This window comes from Anarhichas minor, unplaced genomic scaffold, assembly GCF_050575085.1.
Source record: "Anarhichas minor isolate MPS153535 unplaced genomic scaffold, ASM5057508v1 ptg000011l, whole genome shotgun sequence".
NCBI lineage: Eukaryota > Metazoa > Chordata > Actinopteri > Perciformes > Anarhichadidae > Anarhichas > Anarhichas minor.
In genome coordinates this window covers 14420001-14437380 of record NW_027466457.1, presented here as the reverse complement: position 1 = coordinate 14437380, position 17380 = coordinate 14420001, and the positions used below count along the sequence as shown (strand labels likewise).

General features: G+C 40.7%; 1 protein-coding gene across 1 annotated transcript; it reads left to right on the top strand.

Moving 5' to 3' along the window:
- The first annotated feature begins 7980 nt into the window (after positions 1–7980).
- Positions 7981–14540, top strand: LOC142948114 (rhombotin-1-like). Its single transcript, XM_076089997.1, has 4 exons — positions 7981–8240; positions 8785–8998; positions 13985–14110; positions 14435–14540. Exons 1-4 carry the CDS (start codon positions 8219–8221, stop codon positions 14538–14540), a joined length of 468 nt encoding a protein of 155 aa, XP_075946112.1. The 5' UTR covers positions 7981–8218.
- The last annotated feature ends 2840 nt before the right edge of the window (positions 14541–17380 follow it).

The window sequence follows — 17380 nt, the reverse complement described above, 5'->3', positions numbered from 1 at the left end:
TGACAAAATGAGTTCACGTATGCAACGTTTTATAGACGAATATCTCTTTTGTAAAAACATCGACTGCTCCAGAGGAAATTAAAGTTAAACATTGCTTAATAAGATGCAGTTTTAGTTTAGCTTTAGTGCTGCTTCACTTTGAGCTCAACTTTAATTAAATGACCATGAGAGGAGGCGTTTCTCTAAAGCCTTCAGGAAAGAGGAATTTCCTGTGTGGAGCTGCTAAAAATAGCTGGTTTGGAGGCAGGAAAAGTGAGAAATGCACCATTATTACACTGATTTCTGGCCTCCGAAACAAATGCTCCTGAAGTATCCACTAGATGGCAGCACAAAGCACCATCATAATGTACTCTCCACCCCCCTTAATGATTTCCTGCTTATCTGATCTATTACACACAGGATCAATTCAGAGCAGTAAAATGGAAAAAAACAACTTTTAGAATCATTTATATCTAATATTCAGTGACCACTTGTGACCTCTATGGAGGCATTTGTACATTTGTACAAGTATGTATGTGATAAAAAAACAGGTATTTATCTATTTAACCTTTATTCAAACACAGAAGGGAGCAAAGGGAGACCTGGTCAAGACGGCAGCATAAAAAGTAACTGACAAAACAATAAATGAAATACACGACAGATAAAACCCTCCTGAAAATAACACTAAAATAGTTCAGTATTCTCTTGTATGTTTGATGATATTAGATGTTTGTTGCCTTTAATCTTCGGTGAAGATAAACGACTACTTCTGAGCTCTATGGAATAAAGCCTCAAGCTTTTTTTACTTATTTGAAATCAACTCCATTCAGATCAGACAAAACACATTAAAGTGCCGACGGATGACAACTTGAAATCCTGCAGCTTATGCAAGTTAAATGAATCTTGTGTTTTTGATCAACTTGTCTCTCCTGATTGCTCAGTGCCTCTTTCACGCATCAAGTGGGGGATATTTATTTGGTGAAGAGCAGACAGGAAGCACTGCAGCCTCCTCGTGTTCATCATCATCCTCATCCTCAGCATCATCTCTACAGGAGTCATTTTGGTAGTTGTTTGGAATCAGTGAATGAAGCAAACACTTTTCCTCAGTCACAGTTTCCACATTTAAACGTCCTTTTATGTGCAGCTTACATTATCTTGCATGCATTGCAAAGCTTTTTATGTTTTTAGCTTTTAAACCAATGACCCCTGAGATTCCTTTCTACTCTCTATAAAGTTCATGAAAGACATTTTCTCTTCATAAAAAAGAAAAAGAAAAATCCTTTGCCACACAGGGAAAGTCATGCATTTTACATTTCCAGCTGCAGCAACAGCGGTTTGCTTTGAATAGATAGAGGAGCTCTGTCGCTGGAAGGAGCAGCCGTGGTTTTAGAGGAAAAGAAAAGAGCTCCACCTCCAGAGACTGAACCGAAAGTCTGAGGAAAGAAAGACATCACGTTGCCACCTGCTGAGTTTGACTGACATGTCATTTCTGGAGAGAGTGGCGGAGAAACACTGCTGACTTAATGACAAAGATGTTAGGAAAACACACGTCAAATAAAACGAGGAAAGTGTAAATCTGTAATGGTGCAAAAATGCTCGTCATATCAACTCTAGTCAACTCTTCATCTTCTCCCCCCCTCCTCTTCTTCCCCGTCTGTCTCATTTTTGTGAGAGGGAAGAGGAGTGCAGACGGATGGAGACAGAACCTCCGAGCGTGGCCTTGTAGCTTCAGGTCAGTGATCTTATTCGGCCCCTGCGTGGAGGAAGAATTGGTTTTGGCTGGACCGAGGAAAACCATCTGAACCAAGGGGATTGGATGCTGCTGTGACACCGTCGAGAGCCAATCAGAGAGGCCATCGATCAGTTCCCCTTAATCTCACAGCTGGTGAGCACATCCCCACTCCAATCTAAACCTCTGCAGCTTAGTCAGACTGACAGGGGATTGGATGGCTTCCAAAGAGCTGAACCTACAACTGAAATGGATTCACGCAAGAGCCACGTTCAACATCCCTTTCTGCGACCCGCAAAAATAAATTGTTGTTAAAGTTGCTTCCTTAAAATATGTGGAAACAATTTGTCAGGGTGGTACAAGGTAAAATAATAGTTTGTTTCTAATTCAAATCAACAAAAAAAAACAGGATACAGGTGAAATGATTCTACTAAAACGTATGTTTTCCTCCTATAACCTCAAGGAAAACATCATTTGAACACCAGCCCGTATGATTTGCTCGAGGGGACACTTTTCTTTTTCGATGCCGTGCACTGTGTCATGCTGCATGAGTGCACACAGTGATTGCTTGCTGGATGTATAATATATGCTGCATCTGAAGAGTTTTTTCTTTCTAAACATGTGACATCCACTCCCTGAAAAATGTGATGCATCCTCTATTAAAAGACGCATAGAAGTGAAAAATTCAACATTTATTTTTACATCTGGTTTTATTAAACATTGATTGAATGTAAAGCTGCTTGTAATCCTTTTCATATGTTTTATGAATTGCCCGAGGTCTAGTCAGTGTCCTGCAGTCTCCTGTTACACTAAATGTGATGTCCTGCTGTCTGTGCACTGAATACTGCTTTGTAAGATGTTGGTATCCTCTTGCAGTGACGCTGCCAAAAACTCTGCAAATGAAGTGAATCTGATAAAGAGCTTGATATCACAGAGATGCCCTCTAAAGCTCTTGTAGTCGGTCACCGAATCAGAGCAGCTCCTGATGTCACAGCAGGAACAGCACATGGTGTAAATAATGAAATGAACGATGGCTGAATTCTATTTAGCTGATTCAGTTTCTGGGTTCCTCCTCACTGTCCCACTGTCATGACACACAGGGACACTTGAAATGTAATATTGTTTTTAGTTAGACCTGTGCTTTTCTACTATGGCAAGTCAAAATGTCTGCTGTGATCGAGGCCTATAGAGAGCCAAAGTGAAACCCAGGCAGCAATCTCCGGTTCTGAAAAGTGAAGCCAATGCTTAAGTGTTTTAAACCTGCATTCTCTCTAGTGTCCATCAGGGGGCGACTCCTCTGGTTGTATAGAAGTCTATGAGAAAATGACTCTACTTCTCTCTTGATTTATTACCTCAGTAAACATTGTAAACATGAGTTTATGGTCTCAATCTCTAGTTTCAAGTCTTCTTCAATACAGCATGATGTTCATTTAGTCAATTATGGTCCATTTAGAGTCAAATAGTCCATAAAGCAGGATATGCTTTGGGGGGGGGGGGGCTGCCTGATTGACAGGTCGCTGCCGTTGCCAGATCCGTATACGGCGTCTCTCATATCGTCACTTCTGGTCATTGGTTGCAAAAATAACAAGATGGCGACGGCCAAAATGATAAACTTGTGGCTTCAAAATTGAAGTCTAGAAATCAATGTCAACACTACATTGTGTGGGTGCTACATACATTATGTTTATATAATGATGGTGTTTTCTTGAAAAACAATCACATGTTATTTATTGAATAATAGTGATAGTTTTTAGCGGCCTTTAACGAATACCATTTCCATAAGCCAACTGCTGTACAACAGTTTCCCTCAGGATAAATAAAGTTCCATCTCATCTTAGATTGCTCCGAGAACTCTGATATATCAGACTTAGAGTTTAATAATATGGAAATCCTAAAAAAACAAAAACAAACATAGACATCAGCCTTCTGGTCAACATAATTAAACACAAATTTAATGTCAATAGTTATATATGCAGAGTGTTTTTAATCCCAACATGAGGAAGTACAACCTTCTTGAGTCTACCATCCATCCCAACTGCCCAATAAAACCACAAAGAAGCTCCACTGGTTAATCTGAGTATCACATGCCTTGCTCGAAGGCACCACAGCAACATGTAAACACTTTGTTTTCTTCCCCAGATTTTCCCAGTCAGCCGTGGGATCATAACAAATAATCTTCTCCCTGGTGGTCGGACCTCTTGGGAGTTCAGGTGCAGCTCTATCACAATCAGAGAAACCTCCCTGGGGAAGCACATTGCTAGTGAAGCTAATCTGAAAATGTTATTATTTCTGTCTTCCTGAAGATGTTACGAGGCCTTGTTAGTCTCCGTTTGGTGCCAGACTGAAAAATGTAATATTTTCACAAACTCCTGTATTTGTTTTGGCCATGGTTTCTTTGATTCCTTATCTATTCTTCTATTTTTCTGCAAAAGATATTTCATATCAGTGCTTCATCATGTGATGCTTGCTTCCCATCAATTGACTGACGGGGCTTGGCACTTCATTATTGACCTTACTAAACACGGGGTCCACTTACTCGCTTGTTCTCATCAACAGATTAAGTTTGCTCAGTTGTCATGAAACAAAACTCATACAGCCACTGCTCTGTGAGCACTAAAACTCAGACAAACACAGGACTTTTACCCAGGAGACTGCTGTTCGTGTCCTGTGTGAGCACATTACGTTGTTACGTTACCTTGTTACGGTACGTTGTTACGTTACTTTGTTACACAATTATTTTAACACAAACCGTGATGTTTTTTCTCACCTTAACCAAGTAGTATTGTTGCCTAAACATAACCAGTCCTTTCACAACGTTAGCCATGCGTCATTGTACAATTCTGCAAGCGTGATATAAGGCTGAATCAGATTTTGTTCACAGCAAGAAATGTAAGAAATTCTGAGAAAAGGGTAACAAGTGCTAGACAATCAAAGGCAGAGTAGGGCCGGTCTTTGCAGAATGCAGACGGGGGGGGGGGGGGAATGAATTAAACTACCGTAAAAATAACAAGGGATCCGCTGACAATGGTAGAGAGCTTATGTGGCATGCCGATGTGAAGGCACTTCAACATTTCCCAAAAATGATCTTGGACACTTATTGCTAGTGTGCCATTGGTTAAGCTACCACATGCCAATGGACGCACACGTCTAAGTTTGCCTACTCCTGGTCTAACAAAAAGAGAAAAAATCTAAATAAGGCATGTGTTGGAAAATGATGGAAATGTAAAGTAAACATAGATGGTAGTAAATGGTGTAAGTAACACAGTTTTTCTCTGTCCAGTCTGTCTAGAAGCAGGAGTTCTGTGGTTTTATATGCAAAACCACCGGCCTTGCTGCCACAAGCTGCAGCGGTTCTCTTGTATTCCTGCTCTAAATTCAGCTGTTATGTATGAAATGTGCTGTGTGGCCTCTCATGGCATTATATCTGACAAAACAGCCCTTCCACACAAAAAACACTGCCTAAATTTGTCTCTGCCCTTTTCACACAGAGGACATGATGGCGAGGCAAGCCACAGCAGATGGCTCAAAAAAAAGAAAAAGAAAAGAAGAAGGTTTCCTATTTTCACAGACTGCTAATTAGAGCTCAAACCACAGCTCACCTTTAATGTCAGCCACAGACTGCTTTTAGCACAATTAGCCTAATGGGGTCCGGGCCTGTGAATAGCCTGTAATGTTTAGGCCGAGGCCAGGCATTGCATTAGAGTTTAAGCATGTCAAAATAAAGGACAAGAGGGGTCTAATGCAGCGCAGATCCATTTATCACCGCAGCCGACTGAGGACGAGACTTCAACCATGATTACCCAGAGAAACTATTTAATTAGATGCATTAATAATTGAACTAATTAGCTCCCATGTGTCTCGCAAATGAAGAGAGAACCCGGAGCTTCACGTGCACCTCATCAACTGATTAATTAGTCGGTTGATCGTTAGCTGTCTTGACGGCCTATATGCGATCAGATGAGAGGGCGGATAATGAGGGAATTGTCGGTCGATGGTGCTGGTTAATTAGTGTGACCTGATCCAGGGGCCATGTTAGAACAGTTGTTTATGCCACAGCTTCTAATGAGGAGGATTTAGGCCCGGGTGATCTGTTTGGAAAGCAGACTGCAGTGTTGTTTATGGACCGGCCTTGAACCCCCCCCCCAATGAAAATCACTATGTTGTTTCAATAATCTATCCGCAGGGACAAATGATGCGTCTGTGGTGCTCAAGATTAACTTTAAATAATGACCTTAACATACTTCGTGGTATTTTGATTCCTAAATCCTCAATATAGTGACGTACAGCAGGTCTGGGACTCAACAGTGAGTTCCAAGGCTATTTAGATTTCATGCTATTCATATGATATTCTAATAATACTACAAGGACTTGGTGGTCTGTGGTATGTTTATTATAGAACTTTATAGCTGGTTTCATCTGCGGTATTCTTATAATTTTTAGGATTTGTAGTATCATAGCTCTACTATAAGTTACAGGCCTGGTAGACAGTGTTGGAAGAAGTATTCAGGTCTTTTGCTGAAGTAAAAGTAACAACACCACAGAGTCAAAATATTCTGTTAAGTAAGAGTTCTGCATTCAAAATCGTACACAATTAAAAGTACAAAAGTATTTGTATCAAAATAAACTTTAAGTACCAAAAGTATTTGTATAAATTATATATCAATTATTTATACTTTGTATCAATTTTCAGAATATGAACAGTAAGTAGTAATCAAATAAATGTGGTGGAGTAAAAAGTAAAATTTTTGTCGCAGAGTAGTACAAAGTAGCATAAAATGGAAATAAAATGGAAATAAAATGGAACGACTCACATGACTAATAACCAAATGTCTTCTTTTTTTGTTTAGCATGGGACACAAACAGCAGTCTCCCAGAGGGGCAGCCTTAGCAAGTAAACACTGACATCTGATGAATGCGCCAGTGTTAGCAGGTGCCTTTCTCTGCTGTCGTCCTTTAATTATGCCACCGTGGAGCTCTCAGAGGAGAAAATAGTTTTCGGCTCAAATGTAGTGCCACTGCTACAGGAAGACTCTGCAAACACAGCAGCTGCAGTGGCAAAGGGAAATGGGAAAACATCTTATGAGGCAGCTGTCGATGAGCATCTCCCGTCCCTTGCAACACTACTTGATCCTATAGGTTCAAAGCCATAAGAAAAGGCTAACATCTGAGTGTGCTGCCATGATTAGGTATGCTCAAACCCTCCAATCACCATCAGAACAGTCATCAGCATCACAGAATTTCATTTTGGGGTTCGAGGGTCAATTTCGATTCATTACTACACTCACTAACGAGGTCTGTGTATACTTCTGGACGACAGCGGGATGCATACACATGAGAGGTGTGTTTATTTGAAGACAACAAGCAGTTCAGAATGGTTTTGTTAAGATTGTGGGGGGAACAACATACAAGTATGAAAGTGAAAGACAAAACAAACCTTTAAAAAGGAAACAAAAGGCTATCCCTCAGTCAACAAACAAAGTTAGGCTGGGCCCTTGGCCGTTGGGCAGCAACAACCTGTCTGCACGTCAACTGAACAATGAACTCCCCTGAGAAGCTTCTATCTGGTGCTTTTAAACAGAAAGCTCCTCCTACAGACACACCAAAGTTAGTCCATAATCTCGCGAGAATCCAGCTGCAGTGCAAGGTAATGCCTTTTATCTTATTTGTAATACTCTAAGTGTGTATTCTTACCCTCATCTAAGCTGGTATTACTTTTGTCACAAAGAGAAAAAAAGACAAGTGCACAAGAATAAACTGATTATATGTCTCACACACACACATACAAACTGGCGCGCACGCAGATGTGAACGTGCGCCGTAAAAGGCGCCGCATCTGCCGTGCGTAAAAGCCGGTGCTTTGACTACAGGGCGCCCTGGAGATAATTGGTGTCCTTGGAGTTGAATAAGCTCATTCTAAAACACCTCAGGCCCGGGCTGTCCTGGTGTGTGACTGTCTATTGAATAATTGATTCAGAGAGGGAGGGGGCGGTTACTATCAGATCTGAGCATAATGACTTTATATAATTAGCACGCAGCGTTGGAAAAAAAACCAACCCATTTGAGTGTGGGAGTATTTTTTTTGCAGAGAGAGAGAGAGAGAGAGAGAGAGAGAGAGAGAGAGAGAGAGAGAGGGAGAGGGAGGTCTGTGCAGAGGAGCTCATTTGAGGGCAGCAGCCGCAGTCTGTGCAGATACAGAAATGCTTATGCACTGACATCAGCTGCGATAAGACACACAGCCACTCTTAATTTGAGGACATCTCTCCTGCCGGAAAGGTGATATTTATATATATATATATATATATATATATATATATATACCCGGAGGCGCTCTTTACCGAGAAAGCGACTCAATGGCTGTTTCCCTTGGCTTTCTTCGCGGTAATGAGGAGCGGAGCTGAAGTTTGAGGAGCGAGTGTCAAAGCCCTCTGTGTTTATTATCGCTCTTCGGTTTTTTTTTTTATTATCTTGAGGGGTCTCCTTGTTGGATTGTTGTTTTTTTTCTCAGAAAAGGATGGTGCTGGACAAGGAGGAGAGTAAGTACAGAGGTCTAAGATACATGTCTCTTTTCTCCGACGTGAATGTGTATTTCCTTTTTCTATGTATGTATGACAGCAGAAAGAAGGTTTTGAGGAGGATAGTGTGCAACTGTGCAGCATGAAATACATTTAAATAAAAGATAGCAGCAAACAGATTTGAATGTCAAACTTAAGAAATACTTTTATGATGATTAATGGTGAAGTTGGCTCCTCCCTAGCAGAACACTACTGTTGTATTATTACAGGAACATGACGTTATGTGCTTTATTATGACATTATACCAACATTATATTCTTATAAAGGATCACATTTTACATATATGGTGACCCAACAATAATGTAGTGATATTCACCATAGTGTGTGATATTCAAGAGTACATGTATAATGATCAAATGATATCTCTCTTATCTGTAGTATAAGATACCTTTTGATTATTTCAATACTGTATAAATTCAGTAGACAATCATGATCAGCTTTCTAATTTAACCTCACCTGTCTCTCTTAATTTGTCTCTCTTGTCAACCTGTTTATCACCTGCCAGGCGTGTCCCTCGTCTCCCTCCAGTCCAGAGAGAAGCCGAGGGGCTGCGCCGGCTGCAACGGGAAGATCCGGGACCGCTTCATGCTGCAGGCCTTGGACAGGTACTGGCACGAGGACTGTCTGAAGTGTGCCTGCTGCGACTGCCGCCTGGGCCGGGTGGGCTCCACCCTCTACACCCGGGCCAACCTCATCCTCTGCCGCAGAGACTACCTGAGGTAAGCCCCCAAACAGGTGCGAGAATGGACTGAGAACGACCCCGGGAGCTTTATACGCAGCTTCAAAGCAAATCGTCCCAGCAAACACTGCTGTCAAGTGCAGAGTTTGCAGTATGTTAGTCATGTGTACTGTATAAGATTGAAAGAGCTGAAGCAGACTGTAGATCCACTCCGGATAAGACAGCCTGGTAATTTATCAGAGAAGCTGTGGGAACAGAGGTATTAAGTTGAATCTGAGAGCCTCCATTAACAACAGCAGGACAGATGTGGTGATTTTATCTGAGAAATGTACAAATACAATAAAGTGTACACCACGAAACAACGAAGTAAATAGATTTCCAAATGACTGACTGTGAAAACCACCAACCTTTAGGCTGATTTAATGAAGCTTTCAGAGGAAACCACACAGAAGGTGTGTCATATTTCTTAGAAATAATACAAAACAAGTCCAAGCATGTTTTACCCGGACCTGTTTGGATGAGCTACTTGAGTCTATTTTGAGTCATTGGGACTCCACACTGTGTATTAAAAGTCTTTAGTGGACACATACTTTTCTGCCTTCTACTGATCCTGAAAAAGGGTTTATTTCTCTGGTCACCTAACATTCTTAATGAACATTTATGCCAATTTTACTTATTCTTTAGACAATTAACAGTTGACACAGAAAGAAATGAGAGAATAGAGGGTGAAGTTTGCACAAAGATACACAAATTATGATTTAATAATGCAACAAAGGGCCAGTGTGTAGCCTTTCGAGGGATAATTATCAGAAAACGAATATAATATTCATAACTATGTTTTCATTACTGTATAATAACGAGAAACTAGGAATCGTTGTGTTTTCGTTAGCTTAGAATGAGCCGATTATATCTACGTAGGGAGCAGGTCCACCATGTTTCTACAGTAGCCCACAACGGACAAACCAAACTCTTTGCGTTTTTTTTTACCTTACCTGAAGGCCACCGTAGTTCTCTGACCTACGCTTGTGAAGCTGCTGTAGTGTGAGCAACACGAGTGCGAAATCACGACAACCGCCAGCCGCTAAAGTAACGTTATTATGGTATGGACGGCCTCTGAACGAGGTGAACGGCGGTACCACAGTTTTGCACTCGACCGCCCACGTTACTGCAGTCTTGGAAGGGCAGGAGTGTTGTTTTTTCCCCCTTCCCTATTTGATGACACATCTTAGCTTTGAACCAATACCAAACGCTGATAGAGAACCTCCCTCCCACTCGACTGATTAGTGAAACACAAGAATGTTGTGCCATTTTTTCCATGTAGAATAATGGCTCTTTAATTTTACACAAGCCCTACAGTGTGCCTTTGAAGTTTGAAGGAGACTTGCAATTTATACTTTTTTGAGACCATAAAATCATTTTTACTCATGCAGCGATCTGCAATCACACAGCTTGATGCAACAACATCCTCCACACTGTAGCTTTAAGGACTAGTTCAACGATTTGGAAACTACGTTAATTCGCTTTCTTCCAGAGAGTTAGATGACAAGATTTACACCACTATCATGTTTGCACAGTAATTATGAAACTGAAGCCGGTTAATTTAGCTTAGCATAAAGACTGAAAATCGCTAGCCTGGTTCTGTCTAGAGGCAAGTTGCCTTGTAAGAAGGGTTTTGTGCCGGAACGTGTTTTGTCCGGGATCCGTACGAGTCTCTTATCTAAAGTTTCATTTTTTTGGACTTTATAAACCAACAAGATACATAAAGATTTTAGTTAGCATTATAGGTGCTGGTAAGTGGCTTTTGTTAGCTTTGCGAGAGAGCTAGGCAAGCTGTTTCTCTCCGTTTACAGTATTCCATGCTAAGCTAACTCGTCTCCTGGCTCCAGCGACATATTTAGTGGTATCAATTTCTTAACTTAGGGCAGGGAAGCGAATATACAAACTACTTTTGCTTTAAGTAGGTAATTGAAGTGTCTACTATGCTTGTACTTAAAGGATCTGCCTTGTAATGGGGCAGGAGGTCTATAACACTTCAAACCCTCTAAAGATAAGGATAAATGTTTTCAGATTGTCTGAACTCGACCTCTAGTGCCTGTGGATCGTGACACAATGAATTTATGAATAAGTATGTTTTAAATACACTTTGGATTCAAACAGTCTTCTGACCATGAATCACTTCTAAACAAACCTAAACCCCCGGCTCAATCGGCCCTTCTGAGAGCTATACAGCCTCCATTTTCTTGCCTGAAATAACGACGTCTGGTGTCAGGTCAGCAGGAGAACTCCTGATATCTCAGCCACATTGCTGAACTCATGTGTTAGTCTCATGTAAAATCCAGCTGGATTTGGTTGGAGCTAAGTCTCTCATTAGCTGCGCTGCACTTAGGAGACCAAAACCCCTTTTGACAGTTAAATTGGCTAGATTGCCTCCTGTTTTCCTCATCATTGTGAGGGTGCAGACCAAAAGCCTTTGAAGAGCAGGATTAAAACCATGTGATTTCTTTTAATTGGACCATTAGTAGAGAATTAGCATTGAGCTCCATTGCCTCGTTAAGGAGGAGGAAAAAGAAAACCCCACCAGGTGCCCGCTCAGGACTCAGGCTCGTTAGATCAGAACATTTGGTTAATTAGGACTCGCTTTTGTTCCCGCGTTGGTCACTCGTTTGATGACGGTTTTTCATTTGTCGTGTGAAGCTCTGGGAGACACATGCTTGCCTCTCTCCTCCCTCCTTTTTTATTTTTGCGGACGTCGTTTTTCATAGCTGTTGCTCACCAAACCTCCTTTTCTATCGGGCCTCTAATGGAATATGGAAATCAGCAGCCGCAACTTATCTCCATGTGTGTCAGGCTCTTAGGGAGCCGTTTGTTCGTTCTTTTAGAGGTGAACGAGAGGTGAAGCAATCTGCTGCTGGTCAGCACCGAGTCACGGACTATTTAAAAACAACACAGGGTTTGTTCTCAGGTAGTGTGAGGACATAGTTCAAATGGTGACTGATAAATTGCTAGTTTCAAAAAAGTATAATAGATTGACTCAAGTTCTTACCTCTAAAGTCAGTTTTAAAGTCCTATTAGGCATAAAAAACACCATCTGGCTTTTAAAGTATGACATTTTCATATAAATTGACATTTTCATATCAGTGAATCTCCATTTTTCTGCCATTTATCAGCTGTTGATATAGTGCAACAGTGATTCAAGTTATAAATCCAGTTTATTAAAGCTTTTAGAATTGACAAAAATCTTAAGCACTTTATGTTTCCTGCAGCAGCAACAGAGGTTTGTTAAGAAGAGATGATAATGGTTGAATATTGATGGCCAGCTGCATCACCAGGCCTTTGATCACACCATATATATCAACGCAGCCTAAATTGAGCCACACATACGTTTAGAAAAAGAAGTTCTTGCATTTTTTTAATTTTTCTATTTTTTCCCACATATTTCTAGATGATTGCCTAAAGGGTTTAGAGATTGCTGCACACCATTTTGAGCAGTTACGAAGAAATGAATTAGGAACACATCGGGTGCCAACTGGTAATTAATGAAACCCTATTAAGTAGTTCCTGAATAACTGTGAATCTAGGTCGAAATAGATAATAATGAGATACTGGAGAACAGACTTTGAGATGCTTTGTTATGGAACTGTATGTGAGGATTAGTTCCTAGATATCTGTATCCGAGTATGAATACGTGTTAGTTTAATGCTGCTCTGTTGCCGATTTATATTCAGAAACAGTTGATCAGAATTTGGACACAAACGTGTTAACATAGTTCTTCATATTCGGTTCTTTAACGTATCATTTGATATTTACATTACTATGCAGTCCATTTAGTCGTAACTATTTTCCTGCCCTCTTTAAATAATCTCTAGACAAACTTATCTTTTGGCTTATTGACTTATTTTATTGCTGCTTTCTGTGTACTTTTATCTGTTGTTTTATCTTGTTAACTGTGTATTTGCATTCTTTTATTCGTCCTCGTCAGTGAAGCACTTTGTTACGGTAGTTTTAAAAGGTGCTGTGACATAAAGTTATTATTAGTATTAGTCAGTCAGATCCTGATTTGTCAATTGTTTCTTGACTCATAATGTTGTGTTCTGTATTCTGAGGTGTTACCTAAAAACAGGCTATAGCAGACTGAAAGATCTCAACTACTTTTTGTGCAGACATTCATGTTCCCCAGAAGATGAATCCCACTGACTTTTTGTGATCCTCTGACTTTTCATCTAGCGCCACCTTGATGTTAACATTTGTGGTGTTGAGCAAAATGCCTCCACAGCTACTGGATGGGTTGCTATGAAATTTGGTTCAGACATTCATGTTCCCCAAAGGATGAATCCCTCAACTTCTCCCTTTAGCGCTGCGCCCTCAGGGAAACATTTAAATACTTTGGTTGATGACCAAAGACCTGCATTGTGTTTAATGCAAATTATCAAATGCTAGCATGTTAAACTACGATGGTGAACATGATAAATACCTGCTAAACATCAGCGCGTCATTGTGAGCATGTGTGTGGACTCTTGGTCCTGTTAATTAGCCAACATTGGTTATATCAGTGTTATTGGATTTTACTTACATTTAACTGCCAACGATAGCAGCTTTGCATTTATTGTTTTTTGGGGCTCTAGATTGTTGACACTACTGCAGTTATCTTTCAATATGTGGATAGAAATTTCTCCTACTCAGAATTACAACTAGGAGGCTGATGGGAATGTTTCCTCCCGCCTGGCTGCTCTTAATTACGCACAAAATCCATACAATATGATGGAAGCGCTGCAGCAGCAATAAACCAGCAACAATCTGCAGGAAACGCAGTGCAGTTTATCACTTTAAAACAGTATTATTTGCAGAAAAAGCTGCATGATTGAGCAACATCTGAGACCCAATTGCAAGGTCCCGTTGAACTACTTTTCAAGCTTGTCCTCTTTTCTTATATTTCAGTGTTTTTTTTTCCTCTTCACTCTCTTGGCGGAAATGTATCTTAAGTGCGTCCAGACTAAAGGTCTGCTTGTCGTCCTCTTCCCCTCTGCAGGCTCTTCGGGGTGACGGGGAACTGTGCAGCCTGCAGTAAGCTGATCCCTGCCTTTGAGATGGTGATGAGAGCCAGAGACAACGTCTACCATTTAGACTGCTTTGCCTGTCAGCTCTGCCGCCAGAGGTAAGATTAGGGGAGCAATTAGCCAGGGAGATCAAATTCAGTTGACTTATCTGTGGGAGGTGCACTAGTGAGCTCACCGGTCATTATGAGCACATCACCAATGCATTATAATCAGAATGTGATGAGGTTTACAACCCCGAGGGGGTTAAAAACTTTGTATATCACTTGGATTGTTAATCAGCCAGCAATCATGCAAGATTAATTTTCTGATTATCATAGCAGTGCTGAAAATATGCCTGAAATGCTCCTCCGGGAGCTCATGCTTCACTTCGGCTCAGGCAAACAACCGAGACCCAGATCCATATTTTTATACTCTCTCTGCAGGTTTTGCGTGGGAGACAAGTTTTTCCTCAAGAACAACATGATCCTGTGCCAGCTGGACTATGAAGGAGGCCATCTAAACGGCAGCACGGAGAGGCAGCCTCAGTAAGAGGTAATATTCTAAAGATGATGAACTACAGTCTCAGGCAGCCGCTCTTGACGGTTTGAACTAAAACATACTCCCGAGATATCTGGAAGATACACAAGTGAGCTCGCAAAGCTCATTCCAAATATGCCCATATGTAGACATGAGGCTGCTGACATTATCATCCCAAGATAAGTTGAAGCATATTATCTTTTAACAAAGGTCGACAGTATGTGACATTCAGTACAGATGCATATAGCTGGACGGCAGTTTAAAAAAATGGATTGATCCAATTGAAGCACATACTTTATAGTGTTTCATACAATACTGCATTAACTTCTGAGAGGTTCTTATACGATCTCTCAGTGGAATGGATAATGAGGTTCACCTTTTAACTCAGCAGAAGAAAAAGATGGTTGTCAACGGTTTGAACTGATAAAAGGAGCTCTATTTAAAACATGGCGTAAAGCAGCGGTTCTCATAAAGCTGTTCGCAAACCTACGGAAAGTAATGCACTATAATTTGTTTGCAATCCGAGTAATCAATTTGTATTTAATCCACGTAATCGTAAGCCATTACAGGTGACGTGGGGGTGGATGAGTGGGTCTAAATACAATAAACTTTCACTCAGGAGACCGCTATTCGCGTCCCGTGTGAAACCAAAAGCTAATGTTGATTTATTTGTGTTTCGTATTCGTAACTTCCGCAGTTATTTTAGCCCAAACCACCATCTCTTCCTAAATCTAACCAAGTCATCTTGTTGCCTTATCGCAGGAGATCGCTCGTGTTGCTGGAGATTTAGTTGGGAAACGCACAAAAAATAACAAAAGTAACTTTTCTAAAAATATCATACGAACCATTTGAGGATACGTTGTTTAATTAAAACTGTAGTAAAATAATTTTTATGCTTAAATTTCTACCGAATATTTTAAAATATCAACACTTAATCAAACGACTATGTGACAGGGGAAACCCATACACGACTATTACCCAACTCCACAGCTCTTAAGCCTCTTTTAGCTCATTGTTTTGCTTTTAAGGTGCATTTACTGCATAGATTAGTCTCACCGCTCACATCAACCCTAAACTCTGACGACGGTCTACTGAGTGAAGGTCCTGAGTTTGTCTGAGCCGTCACACACACTGACCTCCTCACTGTGTGGACTTCCCCGGGCTTTGATCAGAAACATATTAGTGATAAAACAAACGTATTTCGGGAAAAAAATGCCGTTTCCCTTTAATTGACGATGCAGTTTTGTTGTATGGGAATGTTTAGTCTGAGACACCGGACATGTGCCTTGTTGGCTCTGAATGTAGAATAACAGGAAGGACCAAATACTCTGAAGCGTAATGTGTTTATGTTTTTGCCCAGTCTCTTTCTTATGGTGGGGTCATGAACACTGACCTTAATTGAGGCAAGTGAGGCCTGCAGTTCCTTGGATGTTGTTCTGGGGTCTTTTGTGACCTCTTGGATGAGTCGTCGCTGCGCTCTTGGGGTAATTTTGGTCGGCCGGCCACTCCTGGGAAGGTTCACCACTGTTCCATGTTTTCGCCATTTGTGGATAATAGCTCTCACTGTGGTTCGCTGGAGTCCCAAAGCTTTAGAAATGGCTTTGTAACCTTTTCCAGACTGATAGATCTCAATTACTTTGTTTCTCATTTGTTCCTGAATTTCTTTGGATCGCAGCATGATGTCTAGCTTTTGAGGATCTTTTGGTCTACCTCACTTTGTCAGGCAGGTCCTATTTAAGTGATTTCTTGATTGAGAACAGGTGTGGCAGTAATCAGGCCTGGGTGTGGTTAGATAAATTGAACTCAGCTTTCCAAAGATGTGATAAACCACAGTTAATTTATGTTTTAACAGGGGGGGGCAATCACTTTTTCACACAGGGCCATGTAGGTTTGGATTTCTTTTTCCCTTTAATAATAAAAACCTTCATTTAAAAACTGCATTTTGTGTTTACTTGTGTTATCTTTGTCTAATATTTAAATTTGTTTGATGATCTGAAACATTTAAGTGTGACAAACATGCAAAAAAATAAGAAATCAGGAAGGGGGCAAACACTTTTTCACACAACTGTACATATTTTATTTCATATTCTTTCTATAATTATTTAAATTTGCACTTTGTGGCTTACTTTACTGCAGCGTTAAACGGTGGCGTCTGTGTTGAGGTTGATCAAACCTTGTAAAATGAAGCTATGTGGTTCCTTGACAAGAAATAAACTAAACAAATTTGTGACTTTATAAACTCAAAGAATTTTCTTGTAAATTTGAGCTTTTCTTGGAAATGAATCACTTTAATCTCAGAGAATATTCTACTTTGCTAAAACTTGCTACAAGCACCACCGAGTGAGCTGGGGCTGTTTTTAAATATATTTGCTTCTTCTCTCTTTCTGCAGATCGTGACGGGACGACTGTGCTGGACTATGAAACTCACAGCAGCAGAGTCCTGTTTCAGACTGTGGAAACAACACTGATGGGACATATTTGCCACGATTGAACTCTTTATTATAGAGCTGCGTGGAAAACTATCCTGAAAACTTACAATTCTGGTCGGATGGGCCGGAGATCACCGAACTTGAAATACTAGATGGATGGATGGAAGCCAATCAGGCCACACAAAGCATCCACCGAGTCATCCGTCACAGAAAATACCAAGTTGTCAAACTGAACCGTCGTGGCGCGTAGGAAGCCGCCAAACTATCTGAAACCTTTTTGCAAATACGGTTTGAGGAGGATCGACTGCTTCTCCTTCATCTCTCCGAAGACTCGAGCGAACCGAGCGGTGCTTTGAAAACTCACTGTAGTTTTGTTTTCACTCTGATCTCAAGCTGTTTTTTTTTTGTTTCTTGACTAATTAA